Source organism: Idiotropiscis lumnitzeri, chromosome 5 (genome assembly GCF_059441095.1).
Source record: "Idiotropiscis lumnitzeri isolate Australia: NSW breed Sydney's pygmy pipehorse chromosome 5, RoL_Ilum_1.0, whole genome shotgun sequence".
In the NCBI taxonomy this organism is placed as follows: domain Eukaryota; kingdom Metazoa; phylum Chordata; class Actinopteri; order Syngnathiformes; family Syngnathidae; genus Idiotropiscis; species Idiotropiscis lumnitzeri.
The window spans coordinates 28,589,743-28,617,476 of NC_142395.1; the positions used below are offsets into that span (position 1 = coordinate 28,589,743).

The 27,734-nt window shown below is 40.2% G+C and overlaps 1 protein-coding gene across 1 annotated transcript in view; it reads right to left on the minus strand.

The window, feature by feature from the left end:
- The window catches only part of plekha7b (pleckstrin homology domain containing A7b), a 60,467-nt gene that overhangs the window by 13,861 nt on the left and 18,872 nt on the right, over positions 1–27,734 (minus strand). The window contains exons 4-15 of the mRNA XM_088297113.1: positions 19,643–19,726; positions 14,872–14,971; positions 13,772–13,876; positions 12,943–13,015; positions 12,256–12,356; positions 7,659–7,837; positions 6,547–6,939; positions 5,501–6,002; positions 4,192–4,275; positions 2,504–2,665; positions 1,220–1,273; positions 117–197 (exon numbers count right to left, since the gene is read on the minus strand). Coding sequence (XP_088153239.1) covers positions 117–197; positions 1,220–1,273; positions 2,504–2,665; positions 4,192–4,275; positions 5,501–6,002; positions 6,547–6,939; positions 7,659–7,837; positions 12,256–12,356; positions 12,943–13,015; positions 13,772–13,876; positions 14,872–14,971; positions 19,643–19,726 — 1,918 coding nt within the window. The remainder of the gene's footprint in view (positions 1–116; positions 198–1,219; positions 1,274–2,503; positions 2,666–4,191; positions 4,276–5,500; positions 6,003–6,546; positions 6,940–7,658; positions 7,838–12,255; positions 12,357–12,942; positions 13,016–13,771; positions 13,877–14,871; positions 14,972–19,642; positions 19,727–27,734) is intronic.

A 27,734-nucleotide genomic window follows, 5' to 3' on the forward strand; every position in this document is an offset into this window, starting at 1 on the left:
ACCAATTGCGTCACGTCATGCACAAAACCCAAAGTAGCCTTTTGCCTTGTCAACCCAGATGCATAATCCTAATTTCCAGAAGATGCATCACATTTGATTCCAAACACCTTCCTTACATTCAAACAGCATCCAAAAGTTGGAGCGGCGTTTTCAAAGCCGCTGTGAACTGAAACAATCAGCGGCTCATGACTTTGGATCTGTTTGAAACAGGAAATGAAGAGGATGACAAAAACGACCGTCTGGACCGGATTTCATTTGGATTTTAGGTACTGTGTGTAGAAACTGCTCAGACATCCTGACCGATTCTCACAAAATCAGACATTTTTACATTAGACTATCGTATTTTAGGACATGGAAGAGCAGAATCAATCGAGAAATGTCGTTATGAAAGTAGGTGAAATAGTTTTGACGACTACGAAGATGTCAACTTATGAGAATGCAATTTTAATACCATGAGAATAAAGCAAAAAAGATGTTTACACAAACTAAGAGTGATCATTTGTAGAAGACAATAATGAAGTTGTAACGCTACAAATATGCCATTTTTACCCAAACGGACACAAATGAACTTTTTGGATTGCTTTCCTGCGCTGATCCCAAATTTGGCCTCCTTTTTTTCACATTTGTCATTTTTTACCATTTAAATTTTTTATTATTTTTTTTACTGAAGATTATAGATTACAACGCATTGAAACCCTTATTGCGCAAGCTTCTATTGGTCAAACGTCAACCCCCAAATTTTCTTTTTGAGATTATGCTCTATGCACTATAACGACTCTAAACACAATATATATACATATATATACATATATACGTGTATATATATATATACATATATACGTATACATATACATATATATATATATATATAAATATATATATATATATATATGCAACGATCGATGTTGACTATATTGCTATAGTCAAAATTATTGCGATATTTAGAATTTACTTAAATAAATTATTTATTATCGAATGAAATTGACAACATTGCATTATAAGTCACTACACTGGATTTCCATCACACAAAAACACACACTAAATTATAAGGCCAACAAATATTAACACACATTTACAAGCATGCTTTGGAATTCTAAGCGATAGTAAAAATCTGAGCTGATGTTAAAGACAAGAGAAGCGGTGGGTTGGCGGAACACAAAACAGGAGACAAATAGGAGCAAAAAAAGGAGGGAGTGACATTTAATATAATGGGGCCCACCTTCAGATCGAGATACTCCAGGTCCTTCTTCAGTTGTATGTAAGTATCGTCAGCCTTTAAATAAGCAGTGAAGAGATACGTCACTTGAAATGAAGCAGCAAAGGAGCACGGGCTTGAATTGAGTTGCTCGTAATGGACCTTTTCACAATGTTTGAAATAAGTGCCAGTGTACTTTTGACGGGCAGAAAATGAATTGACCTGAAGAGAAAATGATGCCAAATACTTGTTGTGTTTTGGGTTGGGCTGCCTGAAATACCACAAAAGATTTTGGTTGGTGTCAATTTCTTTCCTTCCCTCCGCAAAAAAAAAAAAAAAAAGTATTGGAGAGCGTGTTGACGTAAATAGTTGTAGAGGAAAGATAGCAGAATCAAAAGATGAGCCTGAGCACCTTCATGATAATCTGAATTTCCTCCACATCTATTTTTAAATTCAAAGTTCAAACGGAAATTACGGCAGCCGTTTGACGCAATTTACCTCCCGTTGAGAAGAAAGCTAAAAAAAATAAAAAATAAAAAAAAATAAAATAAAACCAACAAAAAAAAAAACAGCATTTAATAAATTTGCAGTTTTTTTCGCTCACATAGCTTGTTAGTCTTTGCTCTCTGGAAATTAGTGATGGGAAAATGAAGCTTCAAATTTGGTTCATGAACCAGCGGCTGTATTTTTGAGTCCTCTAGATGGCACTGTTGGATTAAATAAAGGGTTTAAAAAAATGGCAATTCATTCAATGCTGAACAAAGAGTGCCATCTAGTGGACTCCAAATATACTACAACTGCTTCATGAAGCAGATTTGAAGCTTCATTTACCCATCACCACTGGAAATATGTGTGACGTCAAAATGAAAAGGTCCATTACAGTTCACTTGTCTTTTTAAAATTTTTTTTTTTTTATCTCGAGTCAAGCTAAACTGAAATCAATGAAACAAGTTTGATCAAACAGCGTGGTCAACGTAGAGTGGGACCAAAGGTGGCGTCGTCTTCCCAAAGCGCCACTGCAGCTTACACGGCGAAATGATGGCGGCTTCAAAATGACAAACGCCGGCATGACTGCACCGTATGTGGTCATTAGTAGAGATGCAAGTGCAAATAACAAGCAACATGCTTTCAACGTCAAGTCGTGTGCGTCGAATCTGCACACCGTTTCGTGCAATGAAGTCCAAGGCGACTGACTTGTCTATGAATGACAGGGAGGGAATGTTCAGGATCAGATACGGGTGGGGGGTGAGGGGGTTTACGGTGCACCACCGGGGGGGCGGAGGTTTAAAGAAGTGCGAGACCCCTGACCTGCAAGCTGGGGCCGAGGAGGCCGTTGTGCTGCTGATGTCGCAGATGAGCGAACGCGCCGCCACCACCAGCGGCAGCGGCGGCGGCGGCGGTGCTTTGCACACCAGCCATCTTGGCCTGGTGCCGCCGCAGCTGAATGAGGAGCAGAGTCAGCTCCTCGGGCTGGAGCCGCAGCCGGGTTTACAACACAGAGGGAGCCAGCAGTTACTAGTGACTGAACATGAATTTGAACAGCAGTGATATTGAAAGGGGCCAAAAGGGAGCTACGGAGACAAGTGCACTTTTTTGAGGGACGTGAAGTGTGCCAAAGTTGATCAATGGACATTGGACAGGCATGATCAAGAAGTTGTTGGGGATGGTCTAATTCTGCGGGGCACCCTCAACTAGTGGTTTGTTTGGATTCAAGCACCTCTCTTGCAGTGCAAACTCTTTAAGGCGCAACAAAATTAACTCTTGAGAAATTGGATTTCGATGGATTCAAAATATAAATTGTGTACTGGACACAGCTGTGATGTGAATCGGGAAAATCTGCAGTAATTGTGTACTGCATGTAAAACATGTTTAATAGTTCAGTTTAACAATAAAATGTTTCATGTTTTACAAATAACGTCAGTATAAACTGTTAAAAAAAAAGACTCTCATGAACACATCTAAAATTACATTTATGACATATTGTAAAACAAAACATAAGCAATTATAATGAATTAATCTATTATCAATTTAATCAACAACTATTTTGACCATCTCTAGTTCAGAAACAACTTAAATTGTCCAAAAATCCGATTTTGCAATGCTCAACATTTTCATAATTTTTTAAATGTTACTGACCAAACCAATGATTGAATAGTAATCAATTATTTGTCAGGAATTTTAAAAAAATCATTTTACCAGATTCATCGACTAATCTTAGAAAAAAAGATGACTAAAATAATAATAATTAATTAATTAATTAATTTTGGGGAGAAAAATGTCAAAATCAATTACTCTATTTTGACCAAACCATCTTGCATGCTAACTTATAATTTTGCAAGCTCCATTGAATTCTAATTTATCAATCAGTTATTGAATTACAATAAATGAAATCTTTTAAATGTATCATCAGCATAACACTGCCGCTGGGCGGAAAACCCTTTTGTCCAATTTAGGTTTCTTTGACGATAAACTGTTCATGGATCAACATTTTTTGGTTTCCTGAAAAGTATTGCTTTTGGAAATTCCGGAATAAGTTTCCGTCACAACGTGAATAAAAATACCAGCATTCTTACTAAAAATGGTCATTTTTATTTGTCCGTGTCGAGTCTCAGTCATCCAGGACATGGTCATTCGTAGGATTAAATGAAGGTGGACTCTTGTTATTAAGTGTTGCTTCCAAAAATGTCAGAAAACAACTTACTTCCTTACAATTCACTCAAATCTTATTTTCTCGCGGGCCGGATTAAACCTGTTTGTGGGCCAGATCCGGCCCGCAAGCCGTATGTTTGGCACCCCTGTTGTAGATGGATGCAAAGTCTAAACTTGTCATTAGTGTATTAAAAAAAAGTGTTCAAGATTCCTGATGGACTTTAGCAAAGGTTCTATCGCAGCGACCTCGCCAACGATAGAAACGTGATACGTGAATATACAGAAGCTGAGTCACATCCCAAAAGTCTTCTATTGGAACAATAAGGAGTAATGTAAGCTCCTCGTACCGTTTTGCCATGCAGGCTGGGTGCGCTGACAGTGTGCGTGATGTAGCCCATGGCTGGCATGGACCGTCTCGCCATCTGGGAGGTCTGCGGAGGAAGCGAGCGCATCCACGTGTTAAGCGCAGCTCACATAGTGTTAAATCAAACAGAATGTCTAATTCACCGACAGGCTTGAAGTTCAAAACATTGCTCGCAAACAAATATGAGTACACAGCACTTTTTTTTTTTTTTCCTGATTAGAAACAAGGTGTGTCCTGACTTTCCTGACGCTACGGGGCTTGGAAAGATTTGACGTTTTTGCTTAACACACAGAATTAGTGGAAAGTAGGCAGGCCTACTCGAGCCAGCCTTAAAAGGACACAAACAACAAGAGATTTAATTAACTCCACATAAATTACAGCCAACCTGCTTTCTTAAAATAACATTTGTTTGCTACCAGCAAGAGAAGCACTGTGAGCCGTTGCCTCGGAGATTCCCAAGCCACGATTTTTTTTGCTGTATAATAGGTTTTTTATTTAAATGCGGGATGAGAAGAAAGAGCGCTGCTGATGTTTCAGATCGAGTCGAGATGTTTATAGGGTGCTGGCGAGCCCTGGGCACATTGCATTAGATGCTAATAAAACATCTCTCTTCATGATATCCCACCGGGAGCCAACGCATTTGCGAGTACCAGAGCCTCCTCAGCCTTAAAGATGCTGGGTGCACCAAAACTCAAGTTCAACGGATGGGAGTTCTCACAAACATTTGCTCCCTCGCATGCTCACTGCGGTCGCCTTTGTTTTGAAAATAAACTGCCGCTCATCCACATTATAAGGATGTGCCTATAATTATTCCCAAAGACGATGGGGGCAGATCACGTGTGTGTGCGTGTGTGTGAGGGGTCAAATGTGAGGCCTGTGTGCGTGTGTCGGGCAATGTGGTTGGAGATTTTTTTGCAGGGCGCGGACGATGGGCCCGCCTCTCGACTGCAGCAATATGTGAATGGAATCACAGCGACGTGCAGGCGCAAACCACCTGTGGAGTGGGCTGCGTAAAACGTCTTGACATCTGTGATTTTGACAACGGCTTTGCTGTGCTTTAATATTGAGGGGAAAAAAATGCAGAAATGTCCTCAATATCCATCTTAAGGTCCATACTAGTTTGATCTCCCTCGTAGGAACGAGCGTCTTACCCGTCATGGTTTTTCGACTACTAGTGCCACGTTTGGCTTTGGCCTCGCACCCCAAATGTACTTGACCATACCACCAGTGTGGGACATCTCTTAAGGTTATTGATTCGAGGATTTGCCGTGACAAAGCGCAACATGTCAAACCTGTGAGAGGTGAGTAAAGATGTGACCCGGTGAAGTTGCTCCCGTGTTGTCCACACTTGGCAAATCATCAAGCGGCCGGACCGTCCGTCTCCCCGAAGGCGTGTGCGGCCTGCGGGGGGACAGCGGCTTGAAGGACGGCGGCACCGAAATGGAGCGCGGCATCTCCACCGTGACGGTGAAAGATGAGGAGTCTGCGAAGTTGGGCCCGGTGTACACGGGCGCCGTGGGGCTGCCGTGTCGGAACCGCTGCCTCTGCTGCCACTCGTACAGTTGCCACACCATCCCCTCCTTGGTGGCCACGCGCTCGTCCGTCGACATGCGGAAGTGGCTCAGGCGGTCGTGGGCGTACTTGTAGTCGCTGGGCAGGTTGAAGGAGGGAGAGGTGCTGCCGGACGGGAGGCGGGGGGACTTTGGTAGTGACTGGCAGGACGCGTCGGCTGCGCTGACTTTGGGCTGTAAGGGGGGAGTTCGCCGAGGGAGGTTGTACTCAGCGGAGGCAACGCTGACAGAAACAAATGACAAACTATTAGTTCAACTACGGCTCAAGGGCAGGCTGTTGGAGCTTTTATTTAAAATCCTTCACAACCAGTTAAGGTCCGTGTACTTGTTCACACTTTGTCCTCTGTTGTTTTTCAAAACTAATCAAGAAAATATCTCAACAAATTGAAAAACATCATACCAGAGTTTTCTCGCAAAAGCAAATAACTGTTAGTTAGCTCTTCAAACCTTCGCAAAAATTTTATTTTTGCATCAAACAATTCATATTAGTAAGCACACAATGTGCCAACAAGCCAGTAATGAATCAAAACCACATCTAGAATTTTTGCTTTTTCTGTGCACAAGGTAGGCAATGTGAGGCTAAGCCAGTGCATCTCAATTATTTTCTTCGCTCCCCGAGCAAGAAGAAAACACTTCTATGCTCAACCTCTTGAGTTATATCCGCAAGTGTGGATTTAATGTTGGCCACTAGAGGGCATTGTTTAGCTATGTTTCTGTCCTGTGGAATCAACTTGGATTGAAATTAACGATGAAGACTTGCCACTGACCTCTTTGGCGGGTCGCCCTTCTGAACTTTGACCCAGTGCTCCACTTGAGCCAGCGTACTCTTCCTCTGCGTATGTTTTTCTGGGTCAGCCCCCCTCGGATACAACAGGTTCCCATTGTGCTGTTCGGACGGCACGGGCCCTGGCTGGACACTCAGATGGCCGTTCCTCTGAGGGGCACCGTCCACCGAGTTTGGAGAGAGTCTCTCCCTCGGATCCGACAACCTGGGCCTTCCTTGGACCTCCAACGTGTACCTCCCCTCTTCTCCGGGAGCCAGTCGCACACCGTTATCCCAAGGGTGCTCTCTGTTCGTCCTTTGAAATGTTTCCGACTGAGGGGACTTCTGCTTGACATGGTCGTTCTGCTGCATGCTTTTCTCTGGCCTCTCTATTTCTCTGAAAAGAAGTTGAGAAAAGGACGTCTAATAATAAGTATGCGCTTGGGCTGAACACACTTGCATATAATTTGGAGAGCACCCATCCCGAAGCTGGAACACAAAGATATTAATTTTTCGTTTGATATTTGGTTGTGACAGAGTTGATAGCTTCCATCCAAAATACAAATAAATGATATGATGAAAATTATGACAAGTGTAATTTATTTCACTACTATTTATCTAGCCACTACTGCATTTCCACCTCCATTGAATAAACATCATGGTGGTAGTAATGTCACAGAAAAAAATGAAGTTATTCATTCACAAGCATTTTCTTTGATGAAAAGAGGATTAAATGTTACTATTCGCTGTACTTGCAGGGACAGTTGACATCATCTTGCGGTGCGATCTAAAACCACTACAGAAGTGGCTCTCTTGACAGCTGGCAGAGGGCTTTTCAGTCCTCATTTAGATGCACCTCAGAAATGATCATGGCCCTGAACAGATGGCCAGAGCCTGACCCGCTAAAATGAAACCTCAGAAGGCAAGGAAACTATCGATCATATTCGTTGGTAATGCAAATGTAAGTAGAACGGACTTGTGTCGAATGGAGCATCCAGTTTTTCTTTTTTCACCACGCAGATTGCCGTGCTTTATGAAGTAGGCAGGACGTTAGTTCTACAGCTGGAAGCGCAGCCAATGAGAGAGGAGAGGCCGACTCCATGGAGCGACACCAACCTCTTAATGGTGTGACTCTGCTGCATCAGCGCCGCCTGATTCATGGCCCGGATCCAGCCATTCATGTCCTCCTGAGTGTCCGCGCTGAAGAAATACGTCCGCATCCCGCAGTGTTCCGCCTGGGAGCCAATCACAGAGTTCTTATTGTAGATGTAGGAGCGCATTCCCGTGTGGCTCGCCTGTCGGAGGGAGACAAGAGGTAACGCAGATGTCAGAACGAACGTGAGCGACAGTGAGTCTGGAAAAGACGGACCGCTGTCAACTAAAGAATCACATTTTCCAAGGGAGAAAAGAGGAAGCAAAGTGGCGCATCATAAACAAAAGCATTGTTTACCAACCATACAATGGAAAAGAAACAATGGGATGGGAGATCTGAAAATGACTTCTAAAAATAGAATCATTCGATTTTTTTTATTAAAACAAAGAGAAATAAATCTGAATAACTATCCATACCAAAACAATTCATGATCTGCTCATTTTATCCATCCCATCAAAAGCATTACAGCTTAAGTACTGCTCCATTGCACTAAAAAAAGTTGGAACTACAAACTTGGACTCACAATGTTTGTTTTTAAACTTATTTTGCGTAAAATATTTAGGTAACAAATATTGTTTTACTTGTTGGAAATAATCCATTCAGCCATTACCCGAAGCATTTATCCGCAATTCCATTAAAATTATTGAATATACTTTTTTTGCAATAAAACTTCTCTTGACATTTTTGATGAACACATAGGCCTACTAGCGACTGTGTTTTAATGTCGGTCATGATGGTGGTAACTGGCGTATTTTTGGAGGTGGTACTTGTGTATGAGAAACAGTATTAATAAAAAGGATGATTTCACATAATTCAGTAAATGCTTAAAACTATCATTAGTCTGCATCTTAGTAATATGAAATCAGCAAATGTTTAAAAAAAAAATAATGCTAATTCCAGTAATACAATCCTGAGCTGGATTGCCTGCACTCTGAGCTTAAACTATCAGTGTACAGGCTGTATAGCTTTAGCTGCTCGAATCAATCCCGAACAGTATTAAGTGTAACGAATTGTATTTGAAAACACACATATGTATCTGAAGCACAGAAAGGAGAGAGAGGTCCCATAAAATTCCCTGAGGCAATTTAACAATTCCGTTATAGAAACAGCCCTCAGTTATAAAGCAAGCATGTGACAGATACAGTGCAATAAAATGCACTCACGAGAGGCGATATCCTGAAGCTGATTCAGAAAGTGCACGACTCCAAGATATTCATGGTGACAAGCATTAACGATCTTTCTAATAAAAAAAAAATGTAATGAAATGTGTGCAATGTGAAATGTGCTTTTTCTAGGTGGCAAATGTACTCACACTCTATACTTAAAATACATCCAAGAAATGATAATTGTATAAAATATATATTCTTTAAAGACTGATAAAAGTATAATTACTGATCAAACTTCCGTTTTAAATTCTGAATTTTTTTCCAAATACTGAAGACTGAGAACTTACACACACACACACATACACAATATATATATATATATATATATATATATATATATATATATATATATATTTATAAAAATGAGAGTAAGTAAGTCATATATACAATTATTTTGTAAAGAGTAATGAGCAATGAATCTACTTACAGTAACTCTTTAAATGGCAAGAATGATTTAAGTCGTTGATTAATATCAAAACATTCAGTGCCAAGAACGTGATTTTTCATGTTTTTCCATTGGAAAGCCTCTGGATGCTCCTCTGTATTCAATTCTAAGTGCTTGAGGAGTTGTAATGAGGCAAAACCGCCACTAGGAGGTAGTAATGTATCATTTTAGATTTGAAATCACCTGACTTTCAGTTGTCTTCAGTGGAGGACTCAACAATGGCTTTCAGTGGGACAATCTGAATAAATTCTGCTATCAAAAGACACGCCTAAAGGTTGCTTGATCAAATTAAACCACCGTAAAAATGTTAGAGTTGTCACAAAAGCAAAAATAGTCGCATCAAACTTGATATGTTTGTTAACGCAAACAGCTATTTTCCACCGGATGGCGTGAGGCCTTCCGAAAACATTTTAGCTTTTTTTGTTCTGCTGGTTAGTAGAGAACGATAAAAGGAATATTTTTTTTCCTGGTGAAAGGCATGTCTATTCTTTCAGATGGTAGATTTTGGGAAAAAAAAACAGTTAAAATGCACTAAACATAATGAGGTAAGTAACAAAATATTTTTACTTTCCAACACTGGTCTTTTCCATGACGACGATGACAAGACGATGAATGATAAAACGCATGACAAGACGAATACCAGAGCCGATGGGAGCACTATTGTTGATGGTGGCTGACCAGAAATCGAACCACTGAACCAATTTTGACATCAACATATTTGGTAAAAAGTGCAAACACTGTGTATGTCACTTCAGCACTGACGCTGCAGTTTTATGCTGATCCAATTTCCTTGAGTGCTGCTCCAATATCAAATGTGTCACCATCCAAAACAATTTGCTCAAATTAATCGCACCCTTAAGGGCTCTGTTATGGACGCATGGCATGTTGCTGGTTCATGACAACGCAACACTAATGCACATTTGGGAATGCACATTGCAAACCAGGAAGAATGAGATGAGCGCGACGGTGATGAAGTGAAATCAAATACGGTACCTACAGTATTCATGCAAGACAGGAAGCTTGTGCGATTCAGGACGGCCGCTTGCAGAGAGAACAGTACTCACGCCGCCCGCACACACACACCCAGTCACAATGGAAGGCAATTGACCAACAGGGAATGAGAGAGACACAGTGAGATGAGTTTAAAAAAAAAGAAAAGAAAAGAACAACAAGGAGATTAGAACAGAAGACATTAAGAACAACAACTGGATCCGACGGTTAACTTCCCCTGACAGGTCATTACAGGCAACACGGTCTCTAAGTGTGGACCAATGTCATCAAAATAAAAGTTAATGAAATACCTCCAAGTAAAACCAGAAACGCAGTGCATGATTGTTGATGCCCACTAGCGTTTTTTTTAGTTTCCTCAAGCAAGTAGATGAAAGCAAACAGACTTTCCAGGACAGATTTTTGGAAACTACAGTTACTTGTGTAACTTATTTTGGCAGTTACGACAATGTTATAAGCTTACTTTAAAAACAATGAATTAATATTTCAGTTATAGTCCACTAAAAAAAAAAAAAGAAGATCTCTTCTAGTTATTCTCTATCGCTCACTCTACAAATTGTTAGAGTCTAACACATGCTGCTGTACATGGGTAATGAATTATGTACAGAATAAAATGGACAATTTCTCACAGGTGTGTAAAAAGGTGACACCAGCTCTTTTCAGTTAACTGCAGGCCGCAGGAATTGGAAGCGGCTGCACAATAACTTGCATTGTAGTGTGACATTTAAAGGCACATGTGAAGTCAGTCACACGTTAATGGCCACCTACTGGACGTGTAAATCCAAAAGGTTCAAGTCGAATGTCGGCTCATGGATGACTGCAACAGCTGCAGCGCAACATCAAATATTCAGGCACGATATTGCCACGGAGGCGGGCAGCAGTATAGAACATTGTCACTGGAGTGGAAATAAATGAATGCATTTACCGCCCTCGGGTAGAATTCACAGATGGAAAGGTGCATTAAAATGTTGTCCTTCGCTGCCACCAAACTTTACCACTGTTGCTGTCGTATTACTGCGAGTTAAACTACGGAGCCAATCGGATCGTGGCAAAATTGTGATTTTTGCTGTAGTTCGTAAGAACTGGGTTGTTATAACTTGAGCACAATGAGTGAAAATAAAACCCAAATGTTTCTACTTCCTGCCCACCATCACTGCAATAAATAAATAAAAAAAATAAAAATCAGACCATAGAAAAGTCTGTTGTGCTTGACGTACTGTACATATGCTAATTTATGCAGGAAGCATGCCTAGAATACGCAAAAAATCCTCTGCAGCAGAGGCAGCCATCACTGGGAGTTGTTTAAAAAAAAACAAAAAAAAAAAAACAGTGAGCCACCAGACCTCGACCATCTGGAAGAATTCCTCAGAGCTCATTCACTGATGTGCTCGCAAAATATTTCTTGTTTCGGAATGTAAACATATTTGTTGTTAGTAGAAAGAGCTGACAGTCTTTTTTGACATTCAACACAAAAGAAAGCAAATGACGCTCTGTTTTTATATCTTTATACTTTTAAGTCACAAATTTGAGTCATCTATTTACTGTTTGCGCTCAGGCCAAAGCAATCAAAGTGTTGCTTTGGCGCCATGTGGTGGCATTTTGGGTGCAAAGGAACGACGTTAAAGTGAGGTGGAGTGCTCAATTTTGACAAAGGTAGTGCTTTGACACCCTTCTGCCAAGGAATTACCGGGTATTTTGAAATTAGTTTGATAGATGCTTTTAGACAAAAGTAGGGCTTTGCCACCATCTTGTGGTTTCTGTAGGCAATTACCGGAATTGGAAAACATTTTTTGGGTGGGCAAGGCATGCCCCCCATCCCTCCCAAATAGTGAGGCTCCACTATTACGCAACGTATTCCACATAGTTCCAGGATCACCTTTATTAAATGTACTGTTTAAAAATGTGTGTGTAATGTAAGGTACCAACAGGGACTATTGTTACCTTGAAAGCATATTTGCGGTTGACATGGTCCTCGGGCGCAACGGGTGCGATGAGATAGCTGGGCAGAGGAATGCTACCAAGGACCGTCTCTTCGCGGCTGTCTAAAAGCAACAAGAGCAACAAACACACACAAGCATGCTGGGTAATTGCACTTGAGTTCTGCCAAGATATTTAAGATGTTTACAAGAGATTTGGGATTTCCGAGTCGCGGCAACGTGTGCTGTAATTCGTGGGTGACAACTGTATGAACGAGGCCATGTGGCACTTGGGGGGGAGGGGCTTTGGTTTGTCTATGATTGCGCAAGGACAAGAGAGGAGATAATCACGAAAATTCAATGAGGGAACGGGCAAGTTAAATGATGTCTTTTTTTTCTCTATTATTTCATCACGGGTAATTCATGTGTTTTAACGAGCACAGATAATAATAGTATTATTAATTCATTTCATTTTCCAAGTTAGGCGGTCCGGATTAAAACATGCATGCGGCCCCCGGGGGCGTAGTTTGGTCTAACCTGAGGTCGTTTTTCTTTGAACAAAAAATTTCATAAACGAAATTGCTCATAAATTGTGTCGTTTGAAAGGTACTGAAAAAAATGATCTTCCCCAACACAAAGACGTACTCTGACATCACAAATCGTTTTGATTTATTGCTTTTAGCTTTGGAAAAATGGCAGCGCTCACACTCACCTTTGTAGTAAAACAAGCAGAAGTCGGACAAAACAAACCACTTTCGTTTCCAGAGCCGCATTCCAGAGCTGTCCTGGAAAGACGGAAATGCACATGTGATTAGGAATGCGACTTAAAAAACGGTTTCATTGGCATTTAAAGAATGAAATGCACTTTGGGAATTACAATGAAAACTTGAAAAGCTTGTCAAATCCGGAAACTGACACAATTCAGGGACCAAGTCAATGGTCCATTTTCTTAGTTGTTGTTGTATTTAAAGGAAGGCCTCATTCATTTTAAGTGTGGCTTGATTGGGAATAAATAATTCGTTTAGCTTGGAAAAATGCATTCAAAAAATACACCTCTCCGTTGATCTATTTCAGTTTTATGGCAACATTTTCAATGTTGGGTCCATCCAGACATACCGTGTCTAGACAATAGATGTGAATTGGCCAATAGACACACATTGGACAACGAGGAAGACAAAAAGAAAAACATCGGCAGAATTTGCAAGGGGTCAACCTGCAACAGCAAATAAAATTGACACTGGCATGTCACTCCACAAATTTTACACTTTTGTCGAGCCCCCTGTGTGCACAGGAGAGTCATGTGCAGTGAACAATTTCGTCACGTAGTTAGAAGACACGCCACGAAAGTGCAATCAGTACGTGACGCGTACAACGTAGCAGTCGATATTTTTCCCAGCATTGTCCATGCGTGTGTTGCCCTTGCCTTGATTTTACGAACACTTGGACCTACTACGCAACTAGATTATACGACAATGTTGGTCAGACTCTAATTGTGATGTTTGGCGAGAGTATTCAAAACTGCTCCAAACAAGATGAGTCACCTGTTTATAGAGCCAGCCCCTCACGACCACCGGGATGTTGAGGTTTCGTTTAATAGCTTGATCCCTCTTGCCGAAACTATGACATTTGCTCAAGCCTCTCGATCCCTGCAAGGACACGAGGATAAACACTAAGTTGGTTTCCTTACATATCAAAAAAACAATTGTGTGCTTACCTGTTGCAGAGATGTAGTGACCTTCAAAATGTCAAAGCCATTGCAAAAAAGTGTCATGGCTTGACAACGAAATGAGAAAATACCAAACCAACCCAGGATGTGCACATTCATTTATAAACATACACGATTGTTCTCGAGTGCGGAATTCTCTGTGACATTGCAGTTTTCCGGACAATGTCAAGCACGGAACGCTGTGAGTAAAGTTTCGGCAATTTCAAACACAGCAAACTTGCGCGTACTGCGCTCACAAGCGCCCTCATTCTGATGCAAATGAGGGATTTGGATTGGATCTGAAAAGATTATTTCCAAATGCCAAAAATAAAAAATACCCAAAAGGAGTTTGCAGTAGTGATGGGAAAATGAAGCTTCAGATTTACTTCATGAACCAGCTGCTATATTTTTAAGTCCTCTAGATGGCACTGTTTGTTAAAATAAAGGGTTTAAAAACAGCAATTCATTGTGCCCAATGTTGAACAGAGAGCGCCATCTAGAGGAGTCCAGAAATACTACAACCGGGTCATTAAGCAGATTTGAAGCTTCATTTACCCATAACAAGTCTGCAGTAACATTCTGACCAGGTGACAAAAATAACCACCGCAAAATCCCGTGATATAGTGAAAATTTAAAATAAGAAAAAGATTTTTTTAAAAACTGCGCTAAAATGTGCCTAAAGTGGAGAACTTTACTGTATATTCATCCTACATTTCTATGGCGTGCCTTTTGCCAAGTTGCAATCCAGTTTTATTATGCATGAAAAAATGACTAAATTATTCCACATTGCGGCCATTAATCAGAATGAAGATAGCGTCATCTCGAGTTGATTAAATCACTTTATCAACATTAGTGTTTCTTGTCAGCCAGATGCGAGAAAAACAATTAAAAGGCAACTAATAAGAAAGAAGAATGACTTTTGGGGCCAAATCTCACCTTTGACGCCGAACTGGCATCCATTGCTGCTGTGGTCACAATCTTCGAGGACTCCGTGACCATACTGGATGATCGCTGATTGGACATGCGGGACTCGATCCTACGGCGGGCAAAAGGCAACATGTGATGATGGTCGTTATCACTCCAAGTGGTACAAATATAATACTATTATGGTTTTTAATTCTACTTTTACTTTAGTCATGTAAAAACAGTAAACGAAGCTTCAAATCTGCTTCATGAACCAGTTGTAGTATTTTTGGACTCCTCTAGATGGCACTCTCTGTTCAACATTTGACTGCAAGCACACTCAATTGCCCTTTTTTAAAACCCTTTATTTAAACCAACAGTGCCATCTAGAGGACTAAATAAATACAACAGCTGGTTCACGAAGCAAATTTGAAGCTTCATTTTCCCATCACTACACCACCAGTGACACTTGTGGCGGCACACAGAGTCCAGGGAGAACATTGGACATGCAGAAAGATAACATCAGAGGATCCAGCAAAAAGAAGCCCCAGTAGGTTCAGTTAACAATGTTTGCTAAATAGCGACGAGGACAGTCTTAAGACAGTCCATATATCAAACACTTTATTACGATTCAATGCGTCTTTTTTTTTTAATCCGATATTCAAATTGAGCTGTTAAACTGCGTTTTCAAAGAGCATGTTATTGATTTGTAGTCGTGATTGCATGACATTGTCCCATGCCTTATTGATTTCTTACATCAGTGGTCTTATCGTGTGCATTGATCATGCAAATGTGAATGTATTTTGACACAAACACACTCGTGTTCAGATTAAATAGATACTTGGGAGATGAAGCTGACACTTAGTACTTGATTAAGTCTGCATCAATGCTTTCGAGAGCGACAGCCACAGTTGTGGATGACACGCAACGGTGGGACACATTGAGTCGATAAAAATAAATATATATATATATATATACATTTAATAATATGCAGTAGTGGCTGCAACAAAATATCAACATGGAAATTTATCATCTTGTATCTTGCAGTGACGATACTGGGGAAGGCAGAGCTCCTCAATTAATTAATTCAACTCTTAAGAATTATTGATTGTGTAAATGATTTTTGATAAATTTGACTTAAATGGAGTGTAATGCTTGGCAGTACCCGTCAAATGCAGCCCTGTGGATTCAGTCTCAACGACAACGTTGTAGTTTTAAATCTAAAGAACAAAACCAAGTGTTCAGTGGATATCAAAAGTCTTCACACCCTTGTTAAAATGCTATTTTTGGTGATATAAAAACATAAGCTCAAAATCAGTCATTTCAGAACTTTTTCCGCCTATAATGTGACATACACAATCACCTAAAGATCAAAATTATTCATGTAAAGACGTAAAAATGAACAATTGGAATAATGTGGTTGCACAAGCGATCACTCTCGCGTAACTCTGGGAGTTGTGTGTTCAGAATTAGCCAATCACAGCGCCTCCGATTGCCCTAGTCTAGTTTTGCTTTCTAGCAGAAGCCAAAACATTTTTGTGATAACTCGAACCCTATTTTAAATTGTTTCTAGTTTCCTCGACCTTGTCTAAGGCATCCCATCCCGCAAGACAGAAAAAAAAAGAATCAAAGCACGCTGTGGCCAGCATCATGCTTTACTGAAAAAGATTGAATTGAATTGAATGAAAATTGCAAATCTTGTTGACTTTGACCTTTGTCTGAATTTACAAATGAAGGCGTAAATGTTAAGAAGTCATTATCAAACTACTGAAGTGAAGTACAGACAACTGAAAAATATAAAATACTTAAGTAGAGTAACAAAGAATTTGTACTTCAGTATTTCCATCACGGCTGACTTGCAATAGTCAATTTCTTCGAAATCAACTTCCCCATCTAACTGGGCTCATGATAGAAGAACAATGTGCGACCCGTTTCTGTGACATTTCTGTACTTGTTTCAACAGCGAAGTGAGCTTCCTGCTTGGTGAGCAGCACGACCATCGAGCTGAAGAAGTATCGATGAATTATTTTCTTTTAATCTATCTTCGAGACACGACCAACAATGCAGCAGTCTTTTCTTCCGGGATGTTTGCTGTCATATCAAGGAGGCTGTTTTATGTGACACTCACTCGTGTTTACCAAGACTGTCATTGCAGTGGTTGTCCAGGAGATTTGTTGTGGTATGTGCACTGAAGAGGGGCCATATTTTACATTTGTTAGAATGTCAAGACCGGCATTCTTACTTCAAAAATGGGAATTGCATCATATTAAATGTCTGTCCTTTTTGTGCCATTATACCCTTGCGAGGACAATCAGTTCAGAGACTGGATGTTTGGATGGATGGCGTGTTTAGCTGAGAAGCTGATTATCTGCTCGCCAATATCTGTTCTCATGGGAAACCTTTTTTTTTTTCCCCATGACACAAAGTCATTTCATCCCAAGAGAAACCTGCTTCCTACGCAGTAGTATTACGAGATACTTGGTCCCTGTAGGATTCTCAAGAAATACAGAAGCATTGGGCAAGAGGAAGGCCTTCAACTGCTTGTCAATCAATCGCAGGGAATATAGGAACAAATAAGCCTTCACATCTATGGACAATTAGTCTTTGAAAATACTTCATTTATTTATTTGTTTAAAATACAGTGGATTATTTTTTTAACCTAAATAAATTATTGAATAAGTGAGTATCTAAATAAGAGATATTGCGTCAATATGCATTTTCCATGAAAAACGGGTATATATATATATATATATATATATATATATATATATATATATATATATATATATATATATATATATATAATATATATTTGAAAAATATATCAGGAAAAAAAAAATAAGCCAACAGGTAAATCCAGGGGTTGTGATGCTAAAAAAATGAGATTTCAAAACTTTTTCCACCATTAATAAACAATTGAAATAATGTGGTTGCAAAAATGTGCACACCCTCTTAAAAACTGGAATGTGACTGTGTTCAAAAATTCACCATTCAAATTCTAACTCGGGTTAAATGGGAGTCAGCACTCTCCTGTGACCATTTTAAGTGCTCTCAATAAACCCAAATACATTTCAGATGTTCCTCCGGGTACTCCGATTTCCTCCCACGTTCCAAAAAGATACATGGCAGGTTGATTGGACACTCTATATTGGCCCTAGGTGAGTTAGTGAGTTCAACCAAGTTTTCGTAACAAAATCTCCCTAACGCGTGGAGAGAAAAAAAAGTAAGGGTTATATGGAGAATTTTGAGGGAAAAAAAGATTCACTTCCATTTTGGAACAAGGAGTTAACATGCTGCAATGTCGAAAGAATGAACTCCTGGAAATACTTTCCAGATGCACTTTAAGTCATTCTGAGCTGGAAATGTGTATTCTAATTCCAAACTTGGGAGTATCACTGGGATGTACTGCAAGTTTAAGATTTAAGATTTAGAACAACACTTAACAAAGTGAGTGACGTGCAACAAGTGTAGTTTCTTCACACTGCACTTACTGTGTGAATGTAGTCTTGCTGAAAATCGTCCCTCTTAAACATGACGGCCATTCACCAGACGCTATTATTCATAGTTACAAACTTGAGAATGCAAATAAATCCACATCACTTTTGTGATGCTTCAAGCAGACAACCTTTGATCATCTTACAGGCGCATCATGTTCCACCTGCCAGCTGGAACATAATCACCCCAAAATTGTGCTGTGAAGTCGTCAAGCGGCTTTGATGGCTTTGCAAGCATGACGTGCTGACAATGTCATAAAAAAAAAAAGGCAGTAAATTCCAGCTGCAACACGACATGCTGCTCCATACCGAGGTAATCGAAAACAAAGGTTAAAAAAACTAAATTTATGCATAAAGGATGGCTACTCTGTTGTGGTACTGAGTTGTGCAACGGAAACAGGAGCGCTTTATTGCTTTGGTTTTATGGCGTGAATGTCATTGAAATAAATAGCCGAAGAGAAAATATGCTGCAATAAAAGCAGACTGATGAGTTTCTCTGAGACATGACATGAGCGTAGTTGAAAGTGTACGTGAGTACTTTGAGTATTTTTAGCGGAGATTGGATTCAGGCACTGTACAAAAAAAATGCTCTGAGATTAATATGCTGTCATCTTTAAATGTTTATTATGTACACAACCCATTTTAGAGCAAATATGCAATGTCCTCCAGGTTGGTCATTTTCAAACGTGAACGCTACGACTGGGTGGGCTCCCTCCAGTGGTAGGCAAAAGAATTGCTGAATGAGTGCAATTCACTTGCGTTTAAACTTTAACTCATTCACTAACAGCTAAGGAAAAAAAATAAAAGATAAAAATTTTTTTTAAAAAAAGGATTTTTGACGTCTTTAGCCGTCAAGGGCAGTAAATTAGGTTAAAGTGCTTGTTTTTTTGTTTTTTTTTAAATATATTACTGAATAGTTTTTTAATAATAATAATAATATTCCCTTTATTAGTCCCACAATGGGGAAATTCGAGATTCGAACCCAGGTCTCCTGGGGAGACTGGGTCCTGAACGCGGCGCCTTAGACCACTCGGCCATCCTAATATAATGTAATCCATTGTAATTGGATCATTATTTAAATAACATTTTTGCCCTTTTCCAATATTCAAGCATAGTGTATTTATGATGCGATCATGTTATGTAAAAAGTTTCGCAACCAATGCTCAAAGTGCTCAGTGGCTGTCCTAATAATTGAAAGCTTCTCTTGCGCTTGTTCCAGATGATTAAACTTTGACTAGGCTCTTTCTTAGTCTCATTTGGAACTCGTATTCCCTGACCTTGACCTGATGAGAAATGGAAGACGCACTCACTTGTCCTGTAGCGTATATTCCGTGTTTTCTGGTGAAATCTGCCCGGTAACAGGGTGCCGAAAGGACGTACACCTCACGTTGTGGCTGCAGGAGAAGAGAAAAAGAAAATGAGTATCAGGTTCTTGCACAAACAACATTCGAAGTGCCATTCTTAGCAAGCTTTTATGTGCATTGTCTTGTAACTGTATTTTTCAAAGTGATACTTGGTGCAAAAATTTGGAGAACCACTTTGGAGGTGAGAATAATTATTACAAGAGAGAAATAATTAGCCAAACCCAAAATCTTTCAAATTGGTCGAGACAACTGAAGATAATGGGAGCATGCAAGCTGGTCATGGCAACGCTCATTGACTCGCCAAATCCTTTAAGGTTCTTAGGCCCAAAGTGTTTTTCAATATGCGAAATTTGATGCCACCAAATGTAAGCAGCGCAGCTTTCTGCTAGCTATGCTCAGCACCCCAACCATTTCATCTTTAATCACCATCAGCCAGGGGAAATATTTCATTCCTAATCATAACCTTTATTATATAAGCTTTGACTAAAAATAGAGCGAACAAATGCTTTGGCAGCTTTTCCATAAACATGCTCCACATACAAAATATCTGCAATAAACATGTTTACACACTCATCACTTTAAGTGCACTAAGGGATAAATGAATGAATTAATTTCCTGATCACTGCATCAAGATTTATGAGTTGGTATTTTGGACAAGTTCAGACAGCATATGGAACTGGATTGATGCCAAGAGATTCAGCACACACATTAGACATAGTACTGGTGTGGTTGCAATTTCCACAGGGGTGGGCGGTCAAGGCCTTCAAGGCCTTCTCTGCTGGCCTGACACAACCAAGAAATTTTGATCATATTCTTCACATTGATGTCATAACATATCCTAAGTGTTGAATTTTTAGGTGAGAGTTTTTATTCCAATCAGAATTCAGCTAGCCTGTGTTGCCAGGCAGACTTTGCTGAAGGCCTACATGTGAAATGCACGGTCTGCCACTGTGTTTCCATACACTGTATCCACAAATCTAAACACACACACACAGGCACTGGGCCAGGCTTGTTCCTGGTACCGCTTCATCCTGGGCTGTGCTGCACTGGCCACACCGACGAGCACTGCACCACCAGCATATCCCCCGTTAATTAGAAAGCTGTATTCTTTGAGGCTTTTGTTTCAGCCACATTACTTCTGAACTATTTGTCACGGAATTTGCAGCATCCCCCGTTAGTGCGGCAACACTGCAGCACAGTACATCTATTTGTTTGCAGTCAGCTTCATCAGTGCTCATGGCACTGTCATCCCTAATGGCAAAAAAAAAAAAACAAGAGAATGCAGGTGAGTGGAAGTGCACTGTATACTATGAGGCACTTTCAACTATTTAGTCAACAGACCATGCAGTCAACAGTCACACAATTACAAAATGAAAGCACTCACAAGGAACATGGAGACGATGCAGCACTGACTTGACAGTGTGGCAAATGAGCAACCAAAGCTAGCGAGAGTTACCGACATTACTCACTTTTAAAGCCACACGTCAACATACAAATAATATAGTGTGTGTGTGTCATTGTGCTTCATTACACTTTATCAAACAAATGTATTTCTTTACATGCTCTTTCATTTATGTATATTTTACCATATGCAGTAAATCCTCCTCCATCGCAGGGGTTACGTTCCAGACTACCGCCGCAATAAGTGAACGCGACGCTATAGAAATGCTCTATCTAAACACTCGCTGTGAAATTCAATGTACTTAATGTTTTCAAATGTCATAAAACGCATTTTTAAAATAATACAAACCTATTCAAACAAATAATATAATGAGAGAGCGAAAGAAACAAAGGATAACACAAAAATATTATGCAAAACCGTAACAGTGTATCAATCCAGTTTTTATCCAAATCCAAACTTAACGGATCTTCTCACAATATACATCAATAATCATGGCCAAAGATGGGAATGATAAAATGAACCTACAGTCGTCACTTTCTATAGACATGAAAAGGATTGATGTGATATTCAATTCCTGGGCAAAAAATGAAAATCTGTTAAAAACATTTTAGTTCAAATAGTGTGCTGCCATCTAGTGGCCGACAGTGGAATCACCGCCAAAATAAAACAGGCGGCAGAAAAAAATAGAACAGGGGTCACCTACATGCTGCCTGCGGGCACCAGCGAGCCCACAAAGACCACAGGAGTAGCCCGCAAACCTGAAAAGGTGGTCACAGTTATTTTTTTTTAGGAATGTTGTAGAAGTGAGCAAATGTAAATACAGGCAGAAATGTATAGAAATGGAGTGCAAATTGCATGATGACATACGTAAATATGTTTGCTAATTATTGTGAGAAATCACTAACATGATCAGTGTCTTCACATAAACAAATCTAAATTATTAATAACAAATAAAAACATTATTAAAGATAATTAGAGCAAATTTGCTATTTCAGAAGTGTGCATCCAATTGGTAGTCCTTTACAGTAATCATAAAAAAAGAAGAAGAAAAAAAAGAAACCTCCACAAATATCCATTTTATCTATTCATTATGGCGTACTTTTCAAAAATTTGATTCCTAAATATTAAAGATTGCACGTGCAGTAAGCCGGTCTTTTAATTTAACACGCAAGCCTGAAGTCATTTGAAGTGCTTGCTCATGCATCCCGTCATAAACATTCTTTTTTTTTTTTTTGTCATTAACATACTAGTTACAATCCCTCAAGGGCAACCTCAACTCATACGTTGAACCGCTACCAATTGTACTCGACACACATGGTGAGCAAGTGATTTTATTTTTTTTTTAAGTATTCATTATGCAGTTATGCAGCAATTTTTTTAGCAGACAACCAAACGAAATTTGATTAATAACCCACACACAACGCTCTTTATCGGAGACAACCACGCATTGTCATTTTGTTGCTGGATGCTAAACACCGACTTAAATAGTCACTTAAATAGTATTTGCTTCCATAATCAGAAAAGGATGACTCATGAACACATTTCTCAATCTGACACTGTTTACATTCAAAGTGCAAATGGTACAAGAACATTTTAAGTTGCATTCCTTGCTGGAAAATAAGGTGTGTTGCAGTGACGGTAAAACATAAACCAAAGTTCAAAGCTTTTGTGTATGCTCGCCAGCCCGGCACAATCTAATGAGATGCATTTACAAATATGAGAATGCTCAGTTTTTATGTCATAAATAGAATGAAATGAACTGAAAATGTAAACTTTTTTCTATTGTGGTTGTAGTTTACAGCACACTACTATCCTTGCAACCTTTAGCAATATTTAAAGGCAAATTTTGAATCCAGCGCTTGTGTTGGACCATTTTAGATTTTGCAGCTGTTTATTTCTTGAGCGATAAATGAAGAAATAGCATCCATTCTGTTTGCCTGCAGCTTACAAAACATCTCTCACGTCAGACTTGACCAAAGTGAATTCAGAGCAGCACAGGGATGTAACCACATCCGACTTAAAACCAAACACAAACCGAGACTCGTTATGTCAACCACAAAGATGACTTTCGTCTGGTATCTGTTCATCGTAACACATACGAGCCACTACGACGACCATCGATAACGCATCCCATGCACTCCGTGGAGACGATCTCACCTGCCGTTGAATACAAAGTCATGGTGAATCCGCCGTGTTGTGAATTCTCTCAGAGCTATCAGAGCCCGTGTCGGATGTCCATCCACCCAAAGGCATCAGAGAAACGCGGAGGCTCAAAGTGTCGAGTCCAATACCCAACTGGCTCCCATCAAGGGAATACCTCAGCTGCTTATCAGATCCTCCTCCCTCTCCATGTTTTGCTTCCCGACAAAAGTCTACACTCCCACTTTGCTAAGTATTGGACTTGCTCTGCTCCACTTTGTTCATGTGTGAAGTGTTACCCTGGAGAACATTCAGTTCTGTGTCAGTGAAAGTTTATTGCGTTTCTTGATTAGCGTCAGAATAGGAATTAACAGAGTGAAGTCAACGGGAGAGAATGCTTCATTTCCAATCAGTCAGATTTTGATCTGTAATTGTCAATAATAATCCGAAATCGGCACCCGCTGCAGTTGACTGTGGAGTCCCCGGTGACCCAGAAATAAACTTACAAGTTCAGGGCAAGTCAAGGTCCTGGTATGAACTGATTTGTCAGCCACGTTGACCTGTGATCTATGCTAATAAGGAATTCCAAACTAAACCTGAGGTATGCAAGTGATGGGAGCAGGTGGTACCAACACAAGCGTCCAGTAACTATTGAACGGCATGAGATTTAACTGGATCACGTTTGGAATTTTTTCGATGTAGGAAAATGTTGGAGATTCGCCAATTTTATGTCCATGCTTATTTTTTAGGTGAACATACCCCTATGTAGTTTTCTCACTTCTATACTGATGTATAATCATGAAAACAATAAATATGTTAAAATAAATACATTAAAAATCATCACTTTGAACCTCTGTATATTTTGTTTAAATTGTAATGGACCATGAGTTACATCCAACAAGAAATGTGCAATTTTCGGTTGGGCATTCACAAATTCACCTATTTGCAGACATTTGGAAGTATACTCTTTGATTTGATGAAACGCTAATTAAAAAGCAACCCTGTTTTACTGCTCAGTAGTGATGGGTAAATGAAACTTCAAATCTGCTTCAAGAACCAGTTGGAGTATTTTTGGAGTCCTGTAGATGGCCCTTGGCGTTCAACATTGGGCTGAAAGCACAAAGAATTGCCATTTTTTTAAAAACCCTTTAAAACAACAGTGTCATTTTGAAGACTCAAAAACACAACAGCTGGCTCATGAAGCATATTTGAAGAAAAATTATTACTTTGGCCCCGTCTTGTGGAATCTTGTTGTCGGGGATCTGAGTGGAACTGAGTTGAGGAGTTTCAATGTTGTCCTTGAGTGCCATCTTGGTGCCAATGAATTATTTTTGAAGTGAGTTGAGGAGTTTCATTTATATATAGTTCTTTGCCACCATCTTGTGACAGCTCGGCGACAAAGAACTATGTCGGAGGGCGTTGAAGAGTTTTATTTAGACAAAATTAGTGCTTTGGCACCATTTTCAGGAATTTAATGGAAATTATGAAACTTTTAGCAGGGGGCATAAGTTGTGCATATAGAGAGTGTAGCTAAATGTTGATGAATATATTTGTTATTATTGTGGCGGTTTTCAATGAGTCAAATTAAATATCAAAATTGTTCCCAAAAGCAGCTGTGCAATACAGGAAAGCTGCTCACTTGCTTTGCTTTGTCATAAATAGCTAACAGATGTTAAACTAAATAAGAGAAAACAAGGCAGTATTCTCCACACACACACCAGCAACGTTTTAGGCCATCAGCCCACCCAGAGTGAGTGTGTAGGAGTGTGCGAGAGAAATACCCCGAAGCATCACGCCGCAGCACCCAGTCAAGCAAGCTGAATGAAATAAGCCTTAATAATAGTGCACGCTGTCTCTCAGCGAGCCATTAAGCAGATAAGCATTCTGCAGCGCCATTTGCACATGTTGACCGACCTCCATCAGTTTCACAGCAGCCTTATTCTTAAGCATTTCCAGTCATCCTCACCGCAACTCCAACAACGACCCGCCTTTCCTCGTCATTGTCACTCACGGCAATCATTATCCCCGTTAGCGGGCTCTTTGACAAAATGTATTCTGCAGCCATTCACGACCATTAAGAGGACCGGCAGCTGTCTGCGCATATACACAAACTAAGACGGAATCAAAACCGTATGAAATGATAATGCGGCAACCTTGGTGGAGGTATAAAAACACTTTGAGGGAATTTGCACCAAAGCGCCAGTGAAAGGCGGAGAGGGGGTGGGGGGGGGGCGAAACTTGCGCCAAGGCTTGCCAGAGTCTTAAAAACAGTCGGTCAGAGGGTTTGGCACAATTTGAAAGACTGGACTTGGCTAACAGTTCGTTCACATTCAAGGCACACCCACCCTTCTGACACATCACATTTTATTGTCGTCCCGGTGGTGCGCTCCAAAAAAACATGCAATCAGAAACACACAAACGAGGCAGCCGGCTAACTGCTTACGCTTTCTAAAGCATTGTAAAGTTGCCAGATCCTCCTCATACGCACGGCAAATTAGGAATATTACGACGGCCATCCTCGGGGTGATATTCGTTTGGAAGTTCTTATTCACGATACACGTTCTCATTACATTTACACACACTGTTGAAAATACAGTTTGTGCTTTACTCAACCTCAACGAGCCAAGTTGTAAGGAAATACAGCCTGAGAACCGATGCATTGTAATTCATGGAAAATTGTATTTTGTGAGAATGGAATTACTTGAAACATTAAATGATCATCATTTTTTGCAACAACTAAAGGGTTCTTCTAAAAATGTGATACATGTTTGAAGATAATTGCTGAAAATGTGCAAAGACCGATAACTATGTATTGTATAAGAACTTTAGCGCCTTTGTTCACGTCAAGTTATCCAGCGCATGCAGTTACCTAGTTAGCTAAGCTTACACGCCAAAAATGCATCCTCCCCTTTCACTTTGGAGTGCCTTGTTGTCAACCGTGAGTGCATGCACGCCACTCAGAGAGAGGCGGAATATTGAGAATGAAGAATTTTTCTTTTCTAAAAAAAAAAAAAGTCTGACTTGACAGCCAGTGTGTGGCCACGGCTTCTGACTGGCGTGGCTACTTTAGAGTGCCTCGTTGTCGGCTATGAGTGCGCACACGTCACAGAGAGTAAGCGGAACGATGTAAAGCGCTTGCCTTTTTTTTTTTTAAACAGTCAAATATGGGAGAGAAATTAAAAACATTCTTCTCTTTGGTGAGTCAAATTGGGAAGATTTTAACCAGATAGTTGTGAAAACAAAACACAAATTCTCTTCTTGCCGATCTTCACCTTCCTTCCTATGATGAGCACTTCAAATGAAAGATGTTCAAGGGCACAACGCTCTAAACCCCAAACACACAACCACAGCAAGTGTGCGAAGCGCCGTAAAGGTCAGGGCCCGTCTCAGATGACGAGCCCCATGATCGTATAGGTCCACTGGCCTCAGGAAATCCCGGCTTGATGAACAGTAACGGGACAACTTTTCACCTCCATGCTCCAGGGGCTGCATCAAGTATGTAAAGCATTCAGCTGTAATATGCAGAAGGTCAGAATGTCATTTCGATTAATGGCACTTCCATGAGAACAAAGGATGAAACACATGTACGTCATCTCATTGAAAGTTATCAGGACAACAGCAACAACCGACGTCCAGGGTTTTTTTTGTCCTGGTTAACACACGGATATTGGCAGCTGCAAATTGGATCTGACAGCAGACTATTTGATGGTAGACAAGGGTTTGATGAGGAAACAAATAAAGAGCAAACCTGATCAAGGTTTTCAGCAAAGGCACACGAGACATTCATGTCCAAACTACTGCGGTTAAAGATGACTTTTCTTGTGTTTAATTACAGCGTTTAGTCGAAGTCTAAATTGTTTGATTCCCCTGGTCTGTTGCAAAAATTACCGATCTGGAGCATCTGCTGTGTCGAAACATTTCAATTGGACCGCAAAGCCAAACACAGCTCATCGCTTAGGCGTGCAAAGTAGGACAGAAAGGGGATGCTAAGTGCTCGCAAAAGAGAGAACGCTCCAAATCTCCAGCGGCAGGAAATAGACAATGGGCTTGAACACAATAAGCGCAGCGCAAGAAAAGAAAAAGAGACAATGCGGGTTGTTATGTGAGGTAAATAAACGTGAAAGTATTTTACACAAATCCACTTCAGTAAGCGACCCTTCATGAGACTCATAAAACACTCACTATACAACTATGAATAATTCTTTACGGTGACAGGGCCACCATTATGAGAGTGCGGGTCTATTTTACAGCACTTTAATATCCAACAAACAGACCAACGGGGAACGTGAGGTGCGAAATTGTGGAAAGAATGTTAGATGACAACCTCAAGAAATACACCCAAGGAGTATTTCATTTGAATTCCACCGACTCACCCTTGAGTCCCTTCACAAGATCCGCACCCATGTGTAGGAGGCTTAATGAGCAAACAATCACTGCAGTGTCAGCAGAATTAAAACCCAAACTATCACGCTTGACAAACAATACAGTGAAAAATCG